The following is a 12,566-nucleotide window of genomic DNA, read 5'->3' as shown; positions in this document are numbered from 1 at the left end:
TGTTTGATTCTTTTGACTGTCATTGTTCAAATATAGTATGTCGTGGTATGGTAACACAAATAGGTCATGAATGTCAGCTAGATACTGATTAATGTTCTTGTCTTTGAAAGTATGTACTTGGTGAATGGAAAAAAATTCCCTTAAGTGGTAGTGCCATTTGCAATCTACACAAGGTTCTCAGTTCAAACCCTAGAGATGTAAAAAACAAAACAAAACAAAACAAAAACCGCAAACCAGATAAAAGTATTTCAGATAACAAGCTCTCCTCTTTAAACTCATCCAAAATTGCATTTCTCAAACTGTCTTTTCTCTGATTCATTCGTACGTTCCATTTTGTTTGTTGCTTCCTCGTTTTTCCTCCTGTCGTCTTCTAATCCATGCATAGAATCCAAGTCCAAAGTCTGGAAGGCTTGAGGAATACGGTATGGGACTAAGATGTGGAGGGAGCTGCACTCACAAACCGTGTAGGTTTATGGGCCAAATCTAATCACACATCTTTGTGTTTTGCTTTATCTGCCTTTATGGAAATATCACGAGCAGTTGCTATGTAGTTTGGCGGCCCAAAAAATTCAGAAATGAGAAAATAAAAATCGAAAACTATGTAGTTCTTGTAGTTTTGTAAAGTTCACCTAGTTGACTCAAAACTCAAAACCTCACATGGGACCTAGGGATGCTAAGCTGTGCCTTGCCAGCTCTGAGCTCATTACTCATTGACAAAGTTAATCTCACAAATACAGGTGGTATTTCACATTCACACTCTGCTTCATGCTCATTAAAGCATGCTTCAAATGTAAGTAAGTGATTCCAACGAAAGTAAAGCTGAAAGAATAATAGCTGAAAGGAATCATATTCACATACCACACACACATCCCAAATCACAAGTATTCTTCATTTGCAAGGAAATTTCACACATAATGAAGAAAATATTTGAATTCTATTAAGCTCTAGAGGATGTCATCTTTTTTTCTTGGCATTCATGTATCCAAATTTACTTTCTGATGTTTTCTAGCCATAGTTTTTTCTGTTAGCTATAGAGGGCAGGCAGGTATATTCACATTGCTTCCTGATATCTATCAGTTATACACTTGAATAGAGCAAGAGTCTGACATTGTTTCTAAAATGTATTACATATGAAATTCTAGGAGGATTTTAGAGATGGCCAAATCTCCAATGCACATACACACACACAAATAACACAAACTCTGTTTTTAGAATTCCATAGCTCATTACCACTTTATTTCACATCCAAATTGTTTCTACAAGTCATATGAGGGCTTTAATTTTTGCAAATTTTTAAAGTATCAGCCCTTTGAAAGCTATGAGATTCTCTCACCTCCCAGTTTTTGTATCAAAATCAAGATCTGATGGCAGCAAATGACATTTGACTAACAGTACCCTATTTCATAGTAGGGTTCTTTTTTATTTTGTGCCAGTACTGGGGCTTAAACTTGGCCTGGATACTGCCCCTTAGCTTTGTGCCAAAGCTGGTGCTCCACCTCTTGAGCCACACCTCCTTGTTGGATTTTCTGGTGGTAAATGGCAAATAAAGGGTCACAGATTTTCCTGCCCAGGCTGGCTTCACACCTTTAGCCTCAGATCTCAGCCTCCTGAGTATCTAGGATTACAGGTTCAAGCCACTAGTGTATGGGCATAGAGTGTTTGAGAAATTTGGAAAAAATATTATAGGACAAAGCCTATTCAATTTGGTTTACAGTTAGAAATAAAGGGATTCAGTCCTTGCAAGCCAGTAAGACTGCCTCCCCATCTCATTGATAAAGAACCGAGGCTTTCTTCAGGGCTAGGCTGTGGAATTAGGTCCAATTCACCAGTCTCATTTGAAAGAAAACTGAGGCTAGAAGTCACGCCATGGTCCTAGCTCAGCAGCCCCAACAAAACACACCACAAACAGCCTTTTTGCTGTCTCCCCATCCAAACAAATGCACAAAGTAGAAAAGTCACATGGCCATTAGTGGGTTATTTTACAAACAAGAGGCTTCAAACTTCAGCTAGCACACACAGAGTGTGGGCACAGACAGAGGGTGCTTTTCGCAGGCAGGCAGGCAGCAGAAGCATCTGCATGACATACCCACTCAGCCACTGCCCTCAGCCCTTCCTCCTCCGACAGAGGGAGCGATGCTGGCTGCTGGTTTCTTCAGCTCTATTTTCATAGACTGAGTCTCAGCCCGAGGCTCGAATTTGGTCAGATTTCCTGCTCCTGGGGCTGCCATTACCGGCTTTCCCGATTTCATACCTTTTGACACAGGAATGCGGGTGGGAGTAGGCCTCTGGCAGGACCCATCTTGTGCTGACTGCAAGAGAGAACACACAGAGAGAGACAGGAGAGGGGGGGACAGGGGTAAGTGGGGTTGCCTTGGCAACCATGACGTGTCCACCCATCATCTGAACATTGGCCAGATACCTGACACACAGGCACACCCACACATCCACTTTCCCTGATAAACAATGGCAGATAACTTGGAGTGGGCTTCCCCCACTCCCCAGACTCTTAGGGCTTGAACTTGGGGCCTTGGCACTACCCTTGTTTGTTGAAGACTACTGCTCTACCATTTGAGTCACCACGTCTGGATTATTTGGTAGTTTAGTGGATTTTCCTGACTCTGATGGCTTTGAATCTGGATCCTCAGCTCTTAGTTTCCTGAGGAGCTAGGATTACAGGTGTGAGCCTGGCTTGGAGTTGATAGTTCATCTTCTGATGGCTGCCTTTCCCTCTTTTCAAATATCTGTGTTTATTTACTTTGCCTCTCTTCTCAAGCCATCTCCTACCCTTACAGAAAATCTTAACACCTATTTCACAAAAGAAAAAAATAAATAAAAGCCCTCAGCAGGTGGGAACTTTTCACACACAAATTGTTTTATCTTCAAACTGTTTTTAGGATTCTATAGTTTGTTATTTTATATCACATTTAAATTGTCCCCAAAGGTCCTATGAGGACTTTCTTTGAAAAACAAAAACAAAACAAAACAAACTCAAACCCAGGGACTTTAGTTTCTACACATTCTTTTTTTCTGGTTTGGTTTTACTAGACTTGAACTTAGGGCCTTATGGTCTCTGGGCTTTGTGGCGTTTGACTACTTGCGCTATGCCTCCAGTCCAATTTTTGGCCAGTTATTTTGCAGATGGAATCTTGTGCTTTTCTGCCCGGGTTGGCTTTGAATGTCAGTCCTCCAGATCTCAGCCTCTTGAATAGCTAGGATCACAGATGTGAGCCATCGGTGACCAGCTTTCTCACACTTTTATTTATTATCACTGCTGACCACACCCTCCTTAAAGTGTTGCTAAAGTGTTTTGCAAAAATTTCTTAGGTGATTCTCACAATTCACTTCCAGTCTGATGACTCCCTTTCTGTCTCCCTGTCTCTCACATTCCCCGTCTCTGTGTCTTGTCTCTCTCTGTCAGTCATGGGGCTTGAACTCAGGGCTTGGGTGCTGTCCCTGAGCTCTTTTGCTAAGGCTAGTGCTCTACCACTTTGAACCACAGCTCCACTTCTGGTTTTCTAGTGGTTAATTGAAGAAAAAATGTCTCATGGACTTGCCTGCCTGGGTTGGCTTCAAAGTATGATCCTCAGATCTCAGGTGTGAGTACCTGCCCTGGCTCTTGCTGGCTCCTGGCTGTAAATGGGCATGATGCCATGTCTTGTACTCAGTCCTCAGTTCTCAATAAATCTTTTAGATACACCCAAGGAATCTTTGTGTTACTCCTCCCATGTCCAAACCCCATTGTAGCTACTCACTGGATGTTTCCCGTCCCCTCTCCTCTGTTTCCCTCACACCCCGTAGACAGCTCCAAACTAACATGCCTCAGCCAGGCGTGCACAGCACACATCGTAATCCTACTCGGAGGCTGAGATCTGAGGCTCAGGGTTCAAAACCGGGAAGGGAGGACAAATTTGCAAGACTTTTTTTTTTATCTCCAACTGGCAAAAATCCAGAACTAGAGCAAGTTGTAGGATACCAGCCACTGAGTGAAAAAGCCAAGCAAGCATTTGAGGCCATGAGTTCAAGCCCCAGTACTAACACACACACACACACACACACACACACACACACACACACACAATTTTAAAGATGCTATCTTGCCTCTGGGATTGTTTTTCTCCAGTCATGCCTCTCCTTCCTGTTCCTTACACAAGCACCAAGACAACCAAACCAGAAGGCCCAGACACACCTGCTAAACTCCAATCACTCATTCTAAATTTGTTATAAAACCTTATTATTTTCATTTGTTTATAGTTTGGTGATACTAAGGTTTAAACTCAGGATTTCACACTTGCTAGGTAGGCAAATGTTCTACCACTAGAATCCTCCCCCTCCTCTTTTTCTCTTAGGTTACATTTTAGATAGGTTCTCATTTTTTTGCCTACTATAGTTTGAAACTGTGATGTTCTTTTCTATGCCTCCTTTGTAGATGGGATTACAGGCTCAAACCAGGACTCCTGGCTTATCTGTTGACATAAGGGTTTTTTTACTTTTTTTTGCCTGGGCTATCTTTGAACCATAATTCTCTAGGATCTTCACCTCCCACGTAGCTGGTATTACAGGCTTGAACTGCTGCACGCAGCTCTCTATTTGAATATTTTGAGGCACATTCTCACTAAGTAAGCCAGGATGGTCTTTAAACATTAGGAACCTCCAGCTTCCACATTCACAACTGTCTACAGCTGCTACGCTTCCCATTGTCATGCCTTCACACATGCTACTTTGTCTATGCTCCTCTTTTCCTTCTGAAGAATCTTTTCATATCTGTGAAGGCTCCTCTAGTGGGTCCTTTGTGTAGCACTCAACAAACACAGAGTGCTCAGATGAGCCAGCTTCACTGCCTCCAGACTGAGGAGAGCGGCTTAAGCCTTCTGTGGCCCTACATTTTATGGGATCTGATTTGCCTAAAATACATGCACATTAGGTTTTATGCAGGAGGCTGAGATCTGAGGATTGCAGTTGGAAGTTAGCCAAGGCAGGAAAGTCTCCGAGTCTCTGAAAAGCTGGAAGTGGAGCTGTGGCTCAAGTGGTAGAGTGTTTACCTTGAGCACAACAGCTCAGGGACAGTGTGTAGGCCCTGAGTTCAAGTCCCACAACACAGTTGCCACAGAAGTTACGCCTATTTAAAACCTCAAGATGGGGATACAGTGTAATAGCAGCAAACGATGCTCTAAATGACAGTGATTTACACTCTGTCACCTTGGTATGAAGTCACAGGAAGATGAAACACATGACCCAACCTCTGACCTGTGTTCCCTAAAAAATCATTTCTGAGTCACAAGAGAGGGCTGGCCAAGCTGACTGCTATTTCACTGCCCTACAGCCAATAACTAAAAGCTTTACTGGCAAAGCAATTAGTAATTCATACTATAAAGTCTGTCTTGAATCTGTGTTTGTGTCCAGAGAACTAAGGTAAAGTATACTAAGGATAAGGAAAGTAAGCCACTGTTTCTATATTTAAAGTATGAGCTTCCTGTATTTTTCTAAATGGATTTCAATGTATGCTATAGAATTTATTCTCCGCTTAGGAATTATAGTTTTTACTCTATTCCTTTAAATGAATACCTAAATAGTACATGGTCTTCAATAAGAATTTTGGCCCCAAGAATTGAAGATAATTACTGACAGTATTTTAGAAAATATAATTTATTTTAAGCTCTAATTTCTCTACTTTGGACCTATATGTATGTCTTCTTTATGCCTGTTTTTGTTAGTTTGGTTGATTGGTTAGTCTAGTTCGGATTTTGATTTTTTTGAGTCAGGGTCTTGCTTTATAGCCCAAATTGGCCTCAAGCTCATGATCCTTTGTTTCCAAATGGTCTGACTATAGGAAGGCACCTCAACACTGGATTTAGGCACACATTCTAATAATTATTCCAGCTAATTATCAAGTAAATAGTTTTGCAGCATGTATTCCCTGCAAGCTACCACTAAATCTAATTTTTCAACATAAAAATGCAATTCTTTTTTGCCTCTAATTTTTTTGTTATTGTTTGCCATTCCTGGGGCTTGAACTTGGGGCCTGGGCACTGTCCCTGTGCTCTTCTGTTCAAGGCTAGTGCTCTGCCACCTGAGCCACACTTCTATTTCTGGTGGTTTCTTCCTTTTCTCTTCTCTTCTCTTCTCTTCTCTTCTCTTCTCTTCTCTCTCTCTCTCTCCCTCTCCCTCTCCCTCTCCCTCTCCCTCTCCCTCTCCCTCTCCCTCTCCCTCTCCCTCTCCCTCTCCCTCTCCCTCTCTGTCTCTCTTCCATCAGTGTTGCGGCTTGAATTCAGGGCCTGGATACTGTCCTTGCGCTTTCTCAAGACTAGTGCTAGTGCTTGACCACTTGAGCCACAGCACCACTTCTGGCTTTGTGTGTGTATGTGTGTGTGTGTGTGTGTGTGTGTGTGTGTGTATGTTGTACCGAGGAATCAAACCCAGGGCTTTGAGTGTGCTAAGCAAGCATTCCTCCACCACCAGGCCACATTCCCAGCCCCTGGGTTTTTTGTTTGTTTGTTTTGTTTTTTGTAGCTAATTGGAGATGAGAGTATAACAGACTTTTCCTATCTGGGCCGGCTTCGCAGTAACCTTCAGATTTAGCCTACTAAGTAGCCAGGATTACAGGCACAAGCCACCAGCACCTGGCTCGGAATGTTTTTAGTATGAAATCTTTTGATCTTATTTTGGAATAGAGTAAAACTATGACCATGCATAACCACATATTTATCATTTTAGATAAGAAATATAACCTAGGATCAGCATTTTTTTTGCCAGTCCTGGGACTTGAACTCTCTCCCTGAACTTTTCAGCTGGCACCTTACCTCTTGAGCCACACTTCCACTTTTGACTTGTTATGGAAATAAGAATCATTCCTGTGTGGCCTGGCTTCAGACTGGAATTTTCAGATCTCAGCTCCTGATTTGCCAGGTAGCCAGCCACTGGGCACCGGTCTAGAAACAGTGTTATTTTATTTATTCTCTTGCCGGTCCTTGTCCTTAAACTTAGGATCTGGGCACTGTACCTGACCTTCTTTGGCTCAAGACTAGGATTCTTCCATTTGAGCCACAGCACCACTTCCAGCCTTTTCCGGGTTTCACCCATTTTCCTGTCTGGGCTGGCTTCCAACCACAGCCCTCAGATCTCAGAGTCCTGAGTAGCTGGGATTGCAGGCGTGAGCCACCAGCTTAATTCTCCCTAAGGACCATTTCCTCCAGTCTAGACTAAAAAAAAAATCCATCTGTTTCCACTTTAGTATTACTCTGTGCTTCCATTGCAAAGATGCTGTCTTTGAAAGTGTTTGAATAATCTATCCACATATTAATCACCACTCAATTTGTATGTTAGTGTCTGGGACCCAAGGGTGCTGGGATGGGATGGGGCTGGGTCCCTGGGTTAGGGTGGGTGAGGGCTGGGTTTCTCTGTCCACCCTGCCCTCCCTCCATGCCCTCCCTCCTCCCTCTCCTCCTCCTCACTCACCGCGGATGACGTTCCTCGGGTGGAGGAGGCGGTGACGGGGGTGATGGTGATGGTGCTGGTGAGTTTGGCGGCCCCGGCCCGGGCCCCGTGGCCCCGGGGAGCGCGGAGCACAGTGCCGGTGGGCGCCTCCTTCTCGGAGGCCACGCTGCCGCCGACGGGGCGGACGGTGATGACGGGGCTGGAGGCCTCGGCGGCCCCGGAGGTTCGCTTAAACTGAGAGCCCAGGTGGATGTGGATTTTGTTGTCTTCGGTGGTGATGATGTTGGCGTTGGCGTTGAACTTGCGCGCCGGGGCGGGCGCGGGCGGCTTCTCCGGGGTGACCTTGAGGACGGTCCTCCCAAGCGCGGCCTCAGGGGGCCCGGGCGCCGCCATCGCCGCCGCCGCCGCGCCCTCGCCGGGCCCGGGCGCCGCGCACGTGGACACCGTGACGATCTGCACCGGGGACGGGGCGCGGCCGCCGTCGGGGGGCTTCTCCCGGGAGAAGGTGGTGATGGTCACGGGGGACACGGCCCTCTCGGCACCCGGCGCGGCCTCGGCGCCCTTGGTTCTCGGCGCCATGACGTTGGGCGATGGGATAATGGTGATCCTGGGCTTCTGGTTGCCTAAGGTGGGGATGACGGTGGTGCTGGAGAAAAACTCTTCCGACGTGGGGCTGGTGATCTCCAGGGTGGCCGTGCTGTGCTCGTGGTCGGGGGTCACGCGGATGTGCAGCGGCTGGCCCTGCTTGGGGGAGAGGACCAGCTCCCCGGGGTGCCCGGCGTGCCCGGCCCGGGGCGCTGCCGTCGGGGCGCCGCCCTCCCTCTTCCGCATCCACGGAATCCAGGACTTGCGCATGGCCAGCTCGTTGGCGGCCGGCGGGTACCGGTCCAGGACGGAGGCCCGCTCGGGGGTCCGCTTCAGCCCCACCTGCCTCAGGTTGCTCATGATGTGGTTCTCCTCCTGGAAGGACTTTCGGATGAACACGGCCGGCGTCTCGTCCTCCGCGGCCTCGCCGCCCAGCGCGTCGGTCTGGACCCCCGTGGAAGCCACGGGCACGTCCACCATCCTCCGCCCGCTCCCGCTCGGCCGCAGCGCGCGGCCGTAGCGCTTGGACAGCTCCAGCTCTCTGGAGAGACCCAGCATCTCCTGGCCCATGGTTTTCGTCTTGCTTTCCTCCTCCAGAAACCTCTGCTGGAGCACCGAGTAGTCCACCTGCAGCTGAGAAAGCTGGTCCTCCTTGTTCATCAGCTCGTGGATCTTCTCCTTCAGCGCCTGGACCTCGGCGCTCAGGTCTCGACTCCGGGCCTCCTCCAGCCGGAACCGCTGTCTCAGCTCGGCCTCCTGGCTGGCCGCCTCCCCCTTCTCCAGGGCCTTGCTCCTGGCCATCTGGTGCCTGATCTCCTCCAGCTGCTGCGACAGGAAGTTGGCCTTGTCCTGCTCGGTCCGGAACTTCCGCTCCAGCTGATCGTACTCATCCTCCGTCTTCATCAGGTCCCCCTCCACCACCTCCAGCTGCTGGAGGCGCCGCCGCAGCCGCTCGATCTCCAGGGTCAGCTCCCTGGTCCTGGTGTCCTCGGGCCCGGGGAGCTCTGGGCCGGAGCGCGCCCGCCCCCGGCTCAGCTCCTTCTCCACCTCCTCGAAGCCGTCCAGTCTCTTCTTCAGCAAGTCCACGCTGCAGCTCAGCTCCGAGGACTTCTCCTGCTCGCTCTTCAGCTGGCCGGCCAGCTCGTCCCGCTCCTTGGTCAGGCTGGACACCTTGGCTTCCATTTCCGACTTGAGTTTCAACAGCTTCTTGCTCTCCTCGATGAGTTTCTCCGTCACATCCATCACTTTGCCTTGCTCCACCTTAACGTTCTTGTTGAGGCCATCCACTTTTCGCTCCTCCTGCTTGATTTTTTCCATCATGTTCTTCCTCTCGTCCACCAGCATCACGGTGAAGGACTTGAGCTTGGTCAGATCCTCCCGCAGGCCTAACTCGGCCTTCTCCAGGCGACCCTCTGAGTACTCGAGCTCCTTCACTCGGCTCTTGACCACCTCCAATTCATTCAGCAGGTCTTTGGTTAAGTTCTTTTCCTTCTCCAGGTTCAAGTGGAGCTGGGAGCACTCGGATTTGCTCTTGCTGAATGCTTCTTCCAGCTTCTCCAGCTCGGCCATCCTCTTCTGCAGCTTCTCCACTTCCAGTTTGAGCTCTTTGCTGTGGTGCTCTTCCTCCTGGAGTTTCTTCCGAAGCTCTCTACACTGGGACTCCGTTTTGGTGATTTCCTCATCTTTGCCTTCCATCTCCAGCACTCGCTTCCGGAGATTTTCCACTTCGGCCATGAGGCTGGAGTTGCCACATTCTCCTTTGGCAATCTTATCTCTCAGTTCCTGCAGCTCTTCCTCTGCCTTTTGCAGGTTTTTATTGGTCTCTTCGAGCTCTTCGATTCTTTGAGACAGGCCCACCAGCTTGAGTCGAAGTTGTCTATTGTGAGATTCCTGATTCGCCAGCTTAGCGTTCATCTCTTCATGCTCCTGAGAAAACCTCGAGGCCTTGTGTTCGAAGTCCACCTCTAACTTGAGCAATTTCTGCCTGTCCTCTTTGGATTTGGAAGTAATGGCTTTGAGCTTCTCTTCTTCCTCTCTCAGTTTCTGGGTGAGATCTTGGACCTTCTGGCTCTGCAGGCCGAGTTGTTCAATGTGCATCTGTCTCTCATCCACCAGCATGAGTGCGAACGACTTGAGTTTCACAAGCTCATCTCGGAGTTTATTGAGCCGCTTCGCGTTTTCTTTTTCTTTGCGAGCTTGGTAAGCTTTTTCTTGTTCAAGCAGCTTTTTCAGCCTAGAAATGAAACGTAGCTGTACGTTAAAGGAATAAATGCGTCAGCTATGTTAAAAGGAACAAATTGATCGATCTCAGATAATGCTTCTACAACAATCCCTTACTAATCGCTGTAATAGCAATTCAAAATGGGCATTCATTAGTGAGGTCAGAGTTCTGGGTACTTTTCCAAAGATGCAGAAACTACAGGTGGAATGGTCACAGATGGCTGTGTCTTCGTCTGTAGTTCGTGGTTTAGGTGCCTATTATTCAAGGTTTCTCAGTCTCTGAAATTTCACAAGTTAGTTAACAGAATGACTACCTTTCTGCATGGAGATTCCATCTTAAAACCAACTACTGAGTAGATCTGAGGTCATCAGTAAAAACCAGGCTGTACACAGTGCTCTGGGCATTCCCTCAGGTCAACTTTAGCCTCACCTGGGTACTGTCCCTGAGCTTTTTTGCTCAAGACTAGTGTTCTACCACGTGAGTTATAGCTCCACCTTAGCCTGATTTTGCTTTTTTTGGTGCTTAGTTGTCTATCAGAGTCTCAAGGACTTGCCTGCCTGGGCTAATTTTGAATCATGATCCTTAGATCTCAGCCTACTGAGTAGCTAGGATTACAGGTATTAACTATCAGCACCTGGCCTGGGGCTTCTTATGTTGAAGGCTTGTAACTATTATGTGATAGGGACAAGACAAGAAAGGTTCTGTGGCACAAATGCTGACCTACATAAATTGATTTTAGTTAACACACCAACTGTTGTCAAGGATCTGGCCCATTTTATGATTAAAGCATTTTCCCCCCTAAATATAGAACTGAGGGGGAATCTGAAGGAGTATGTGTAAAGAAAAAAAGAGCAGTCACAATAATTACTATGTTTTATATGCCTGAAATATTTTTTCTGTGCTATTGATGTGTAGTTTTTGGGTTAATTTTTTGTGGGTCTTGAACTCAGGACCTGGACACTGTCTCTGAGCCTTTTTATGCTCAAGGCTAGCACTCTATCGCTTGAGCCACAGTGCCACTTCCAGTTTTTGAGTGGTTAATTGGAGATAAGGGTCTCCTAGGGACTTTTTGCTTGGGCTGGCTTTGAACCACAAACCTCAGATCTCAGCCTCCTGGATAGGTAGGTAGGGCACAGGCATGAGCCATCGGCATCCAGCTGCTGTGTAGTCTTAAAAAGTAACTACCATTCTTACTGTGGACAGTTAATTTAATAGTTAGTTTTTATCTACTCAAGTCATATTCATCACATTAGTGTAAGAGTATATTTTGTAATTAGTATACTTAGAAGAAACACATGGTGTAAATATCTACCAACATGTATTTATTTGCTTTAAGTACATTTTATCCTTCTTGGGTTAGTTTATTTAATGTTTATGACTAGGCAAGCTATAAATAGAAATTGTCCCACATTACATTGTGGGACAATAAATGATTGGACATCCATATAAAATCTATACTTAAATCCACTCCTATGTAATTACCATGGAAACTGCTCTGATCATGTCATACAATATCGATACAATTTATTTTTATAGAGCACATTCTTGTCTGTAAACATCTCTTAAATAAATAAATAGCTTCTAAATCATTAGCTGTAGAATAAGAGGAAGAGATTGTTTTCAAATCTTACAGACTCCTGGGAGCAAAATTATGCTAGCTTTTCCAAAGGTGACCCTTTTGTGTGTGAAGGAACATTTTATTGACCATCTTCTTACTATTTGGGGTAAGAGAAAGACTTAAATATGATGGAAAATATAAAGCTTGTGAATAGCTGGACATGAGAGGCTAAAGATTGGGAGAACTGAGATTTCAGCTCAGTTTGAACAAAAGAAGCTTATGCTACTCCACCTCATTGGACGAAGTTGTGTGTGCTGGCACATACCTGTCATCTCAGCTGCAGCAGGAAACAGAAAATAGGTGGATTGTAATTCAGACACTCACCCAAGCAGGAGATGGGACTTTTGTCTAAAAAAGCGAGCCAGGAGGTAGTAGCTCATGCCTGTAATCCTAGCTACTCTGAAGGGTGAAATATGAGGATCATGGTTCAAAGCCAAACAGGGCAGGAAAGTCCTTGAGACTCGTATCTCCAATTAAGCACCAGAAAACCAGAAGTGGAACTGTGGCTCCAGGTGGTAGAGTGCTAGCCTTGAGCAAAAGAGCTCAGACCCTGAGTTCAAGCGCCATGGCCCACCAAAAAGAAAGCCATTATCGAAAGGGGCTGGAGGTATAAATGGTTAAGTATCTGCCTAGCAAGTACAAGGCTTACAGTTCAAACCTCACTACTGAAAAAACAACCATCCCATCACAACAACTTATTATATCATTTAT

At 46.5% G+C, this 12,566-nt stretch overlaps 1 protein-coding gene across 1 annotated transcript in view; it reads right to left on the bottom strand.

Moving 5' to 3' along the window:
• Positions 1 to 2,178: 2,178 nt before the first annotated feature.
• Positions 2,179 to 12,566, bottom strand: part of Filip1 (filamin A interacting protein 1) — a 167,985-nt gene continuing 157,597 nt past the window's right edge. Inside the window, exons 5-6 of the mRNA XM_090337781.1 lie at positions 7,449 to 10,249; positions 2,179 to 2,309 (exon numbers count right to left, since the gene is read on the bottom strand). Of these exons, the coding sequence (XP_090193907.1) occupies positions 2,179 to 2,309; positions 7,449 to 10,249 (2,932 nt within the window). The remainder of the gene's footprint in view (positions 2,310 to 7,448; positions 10,250 to 12,566) is intronic.

Source organism: Megascapheus bottae, chromosome 8, assembly GCF_031878675.1.
Source record: "Megascapheus bottae isolate mThoBot1 chromosome 8, mThoBot2.hap1, whole genome shotgun sequence".
Taxonomy (NCBI): Eukaryota; Metazoa; Chordata; class Mammalia; order Rodentia; family Geomyidae; genus Megascapheus; species Megascapheus bottae.
The sequence above is the reverse complement of the archived record's forward strand: the minus strand, read 5'-3'. Positions and strand labels throughout refer to the sequence as shown.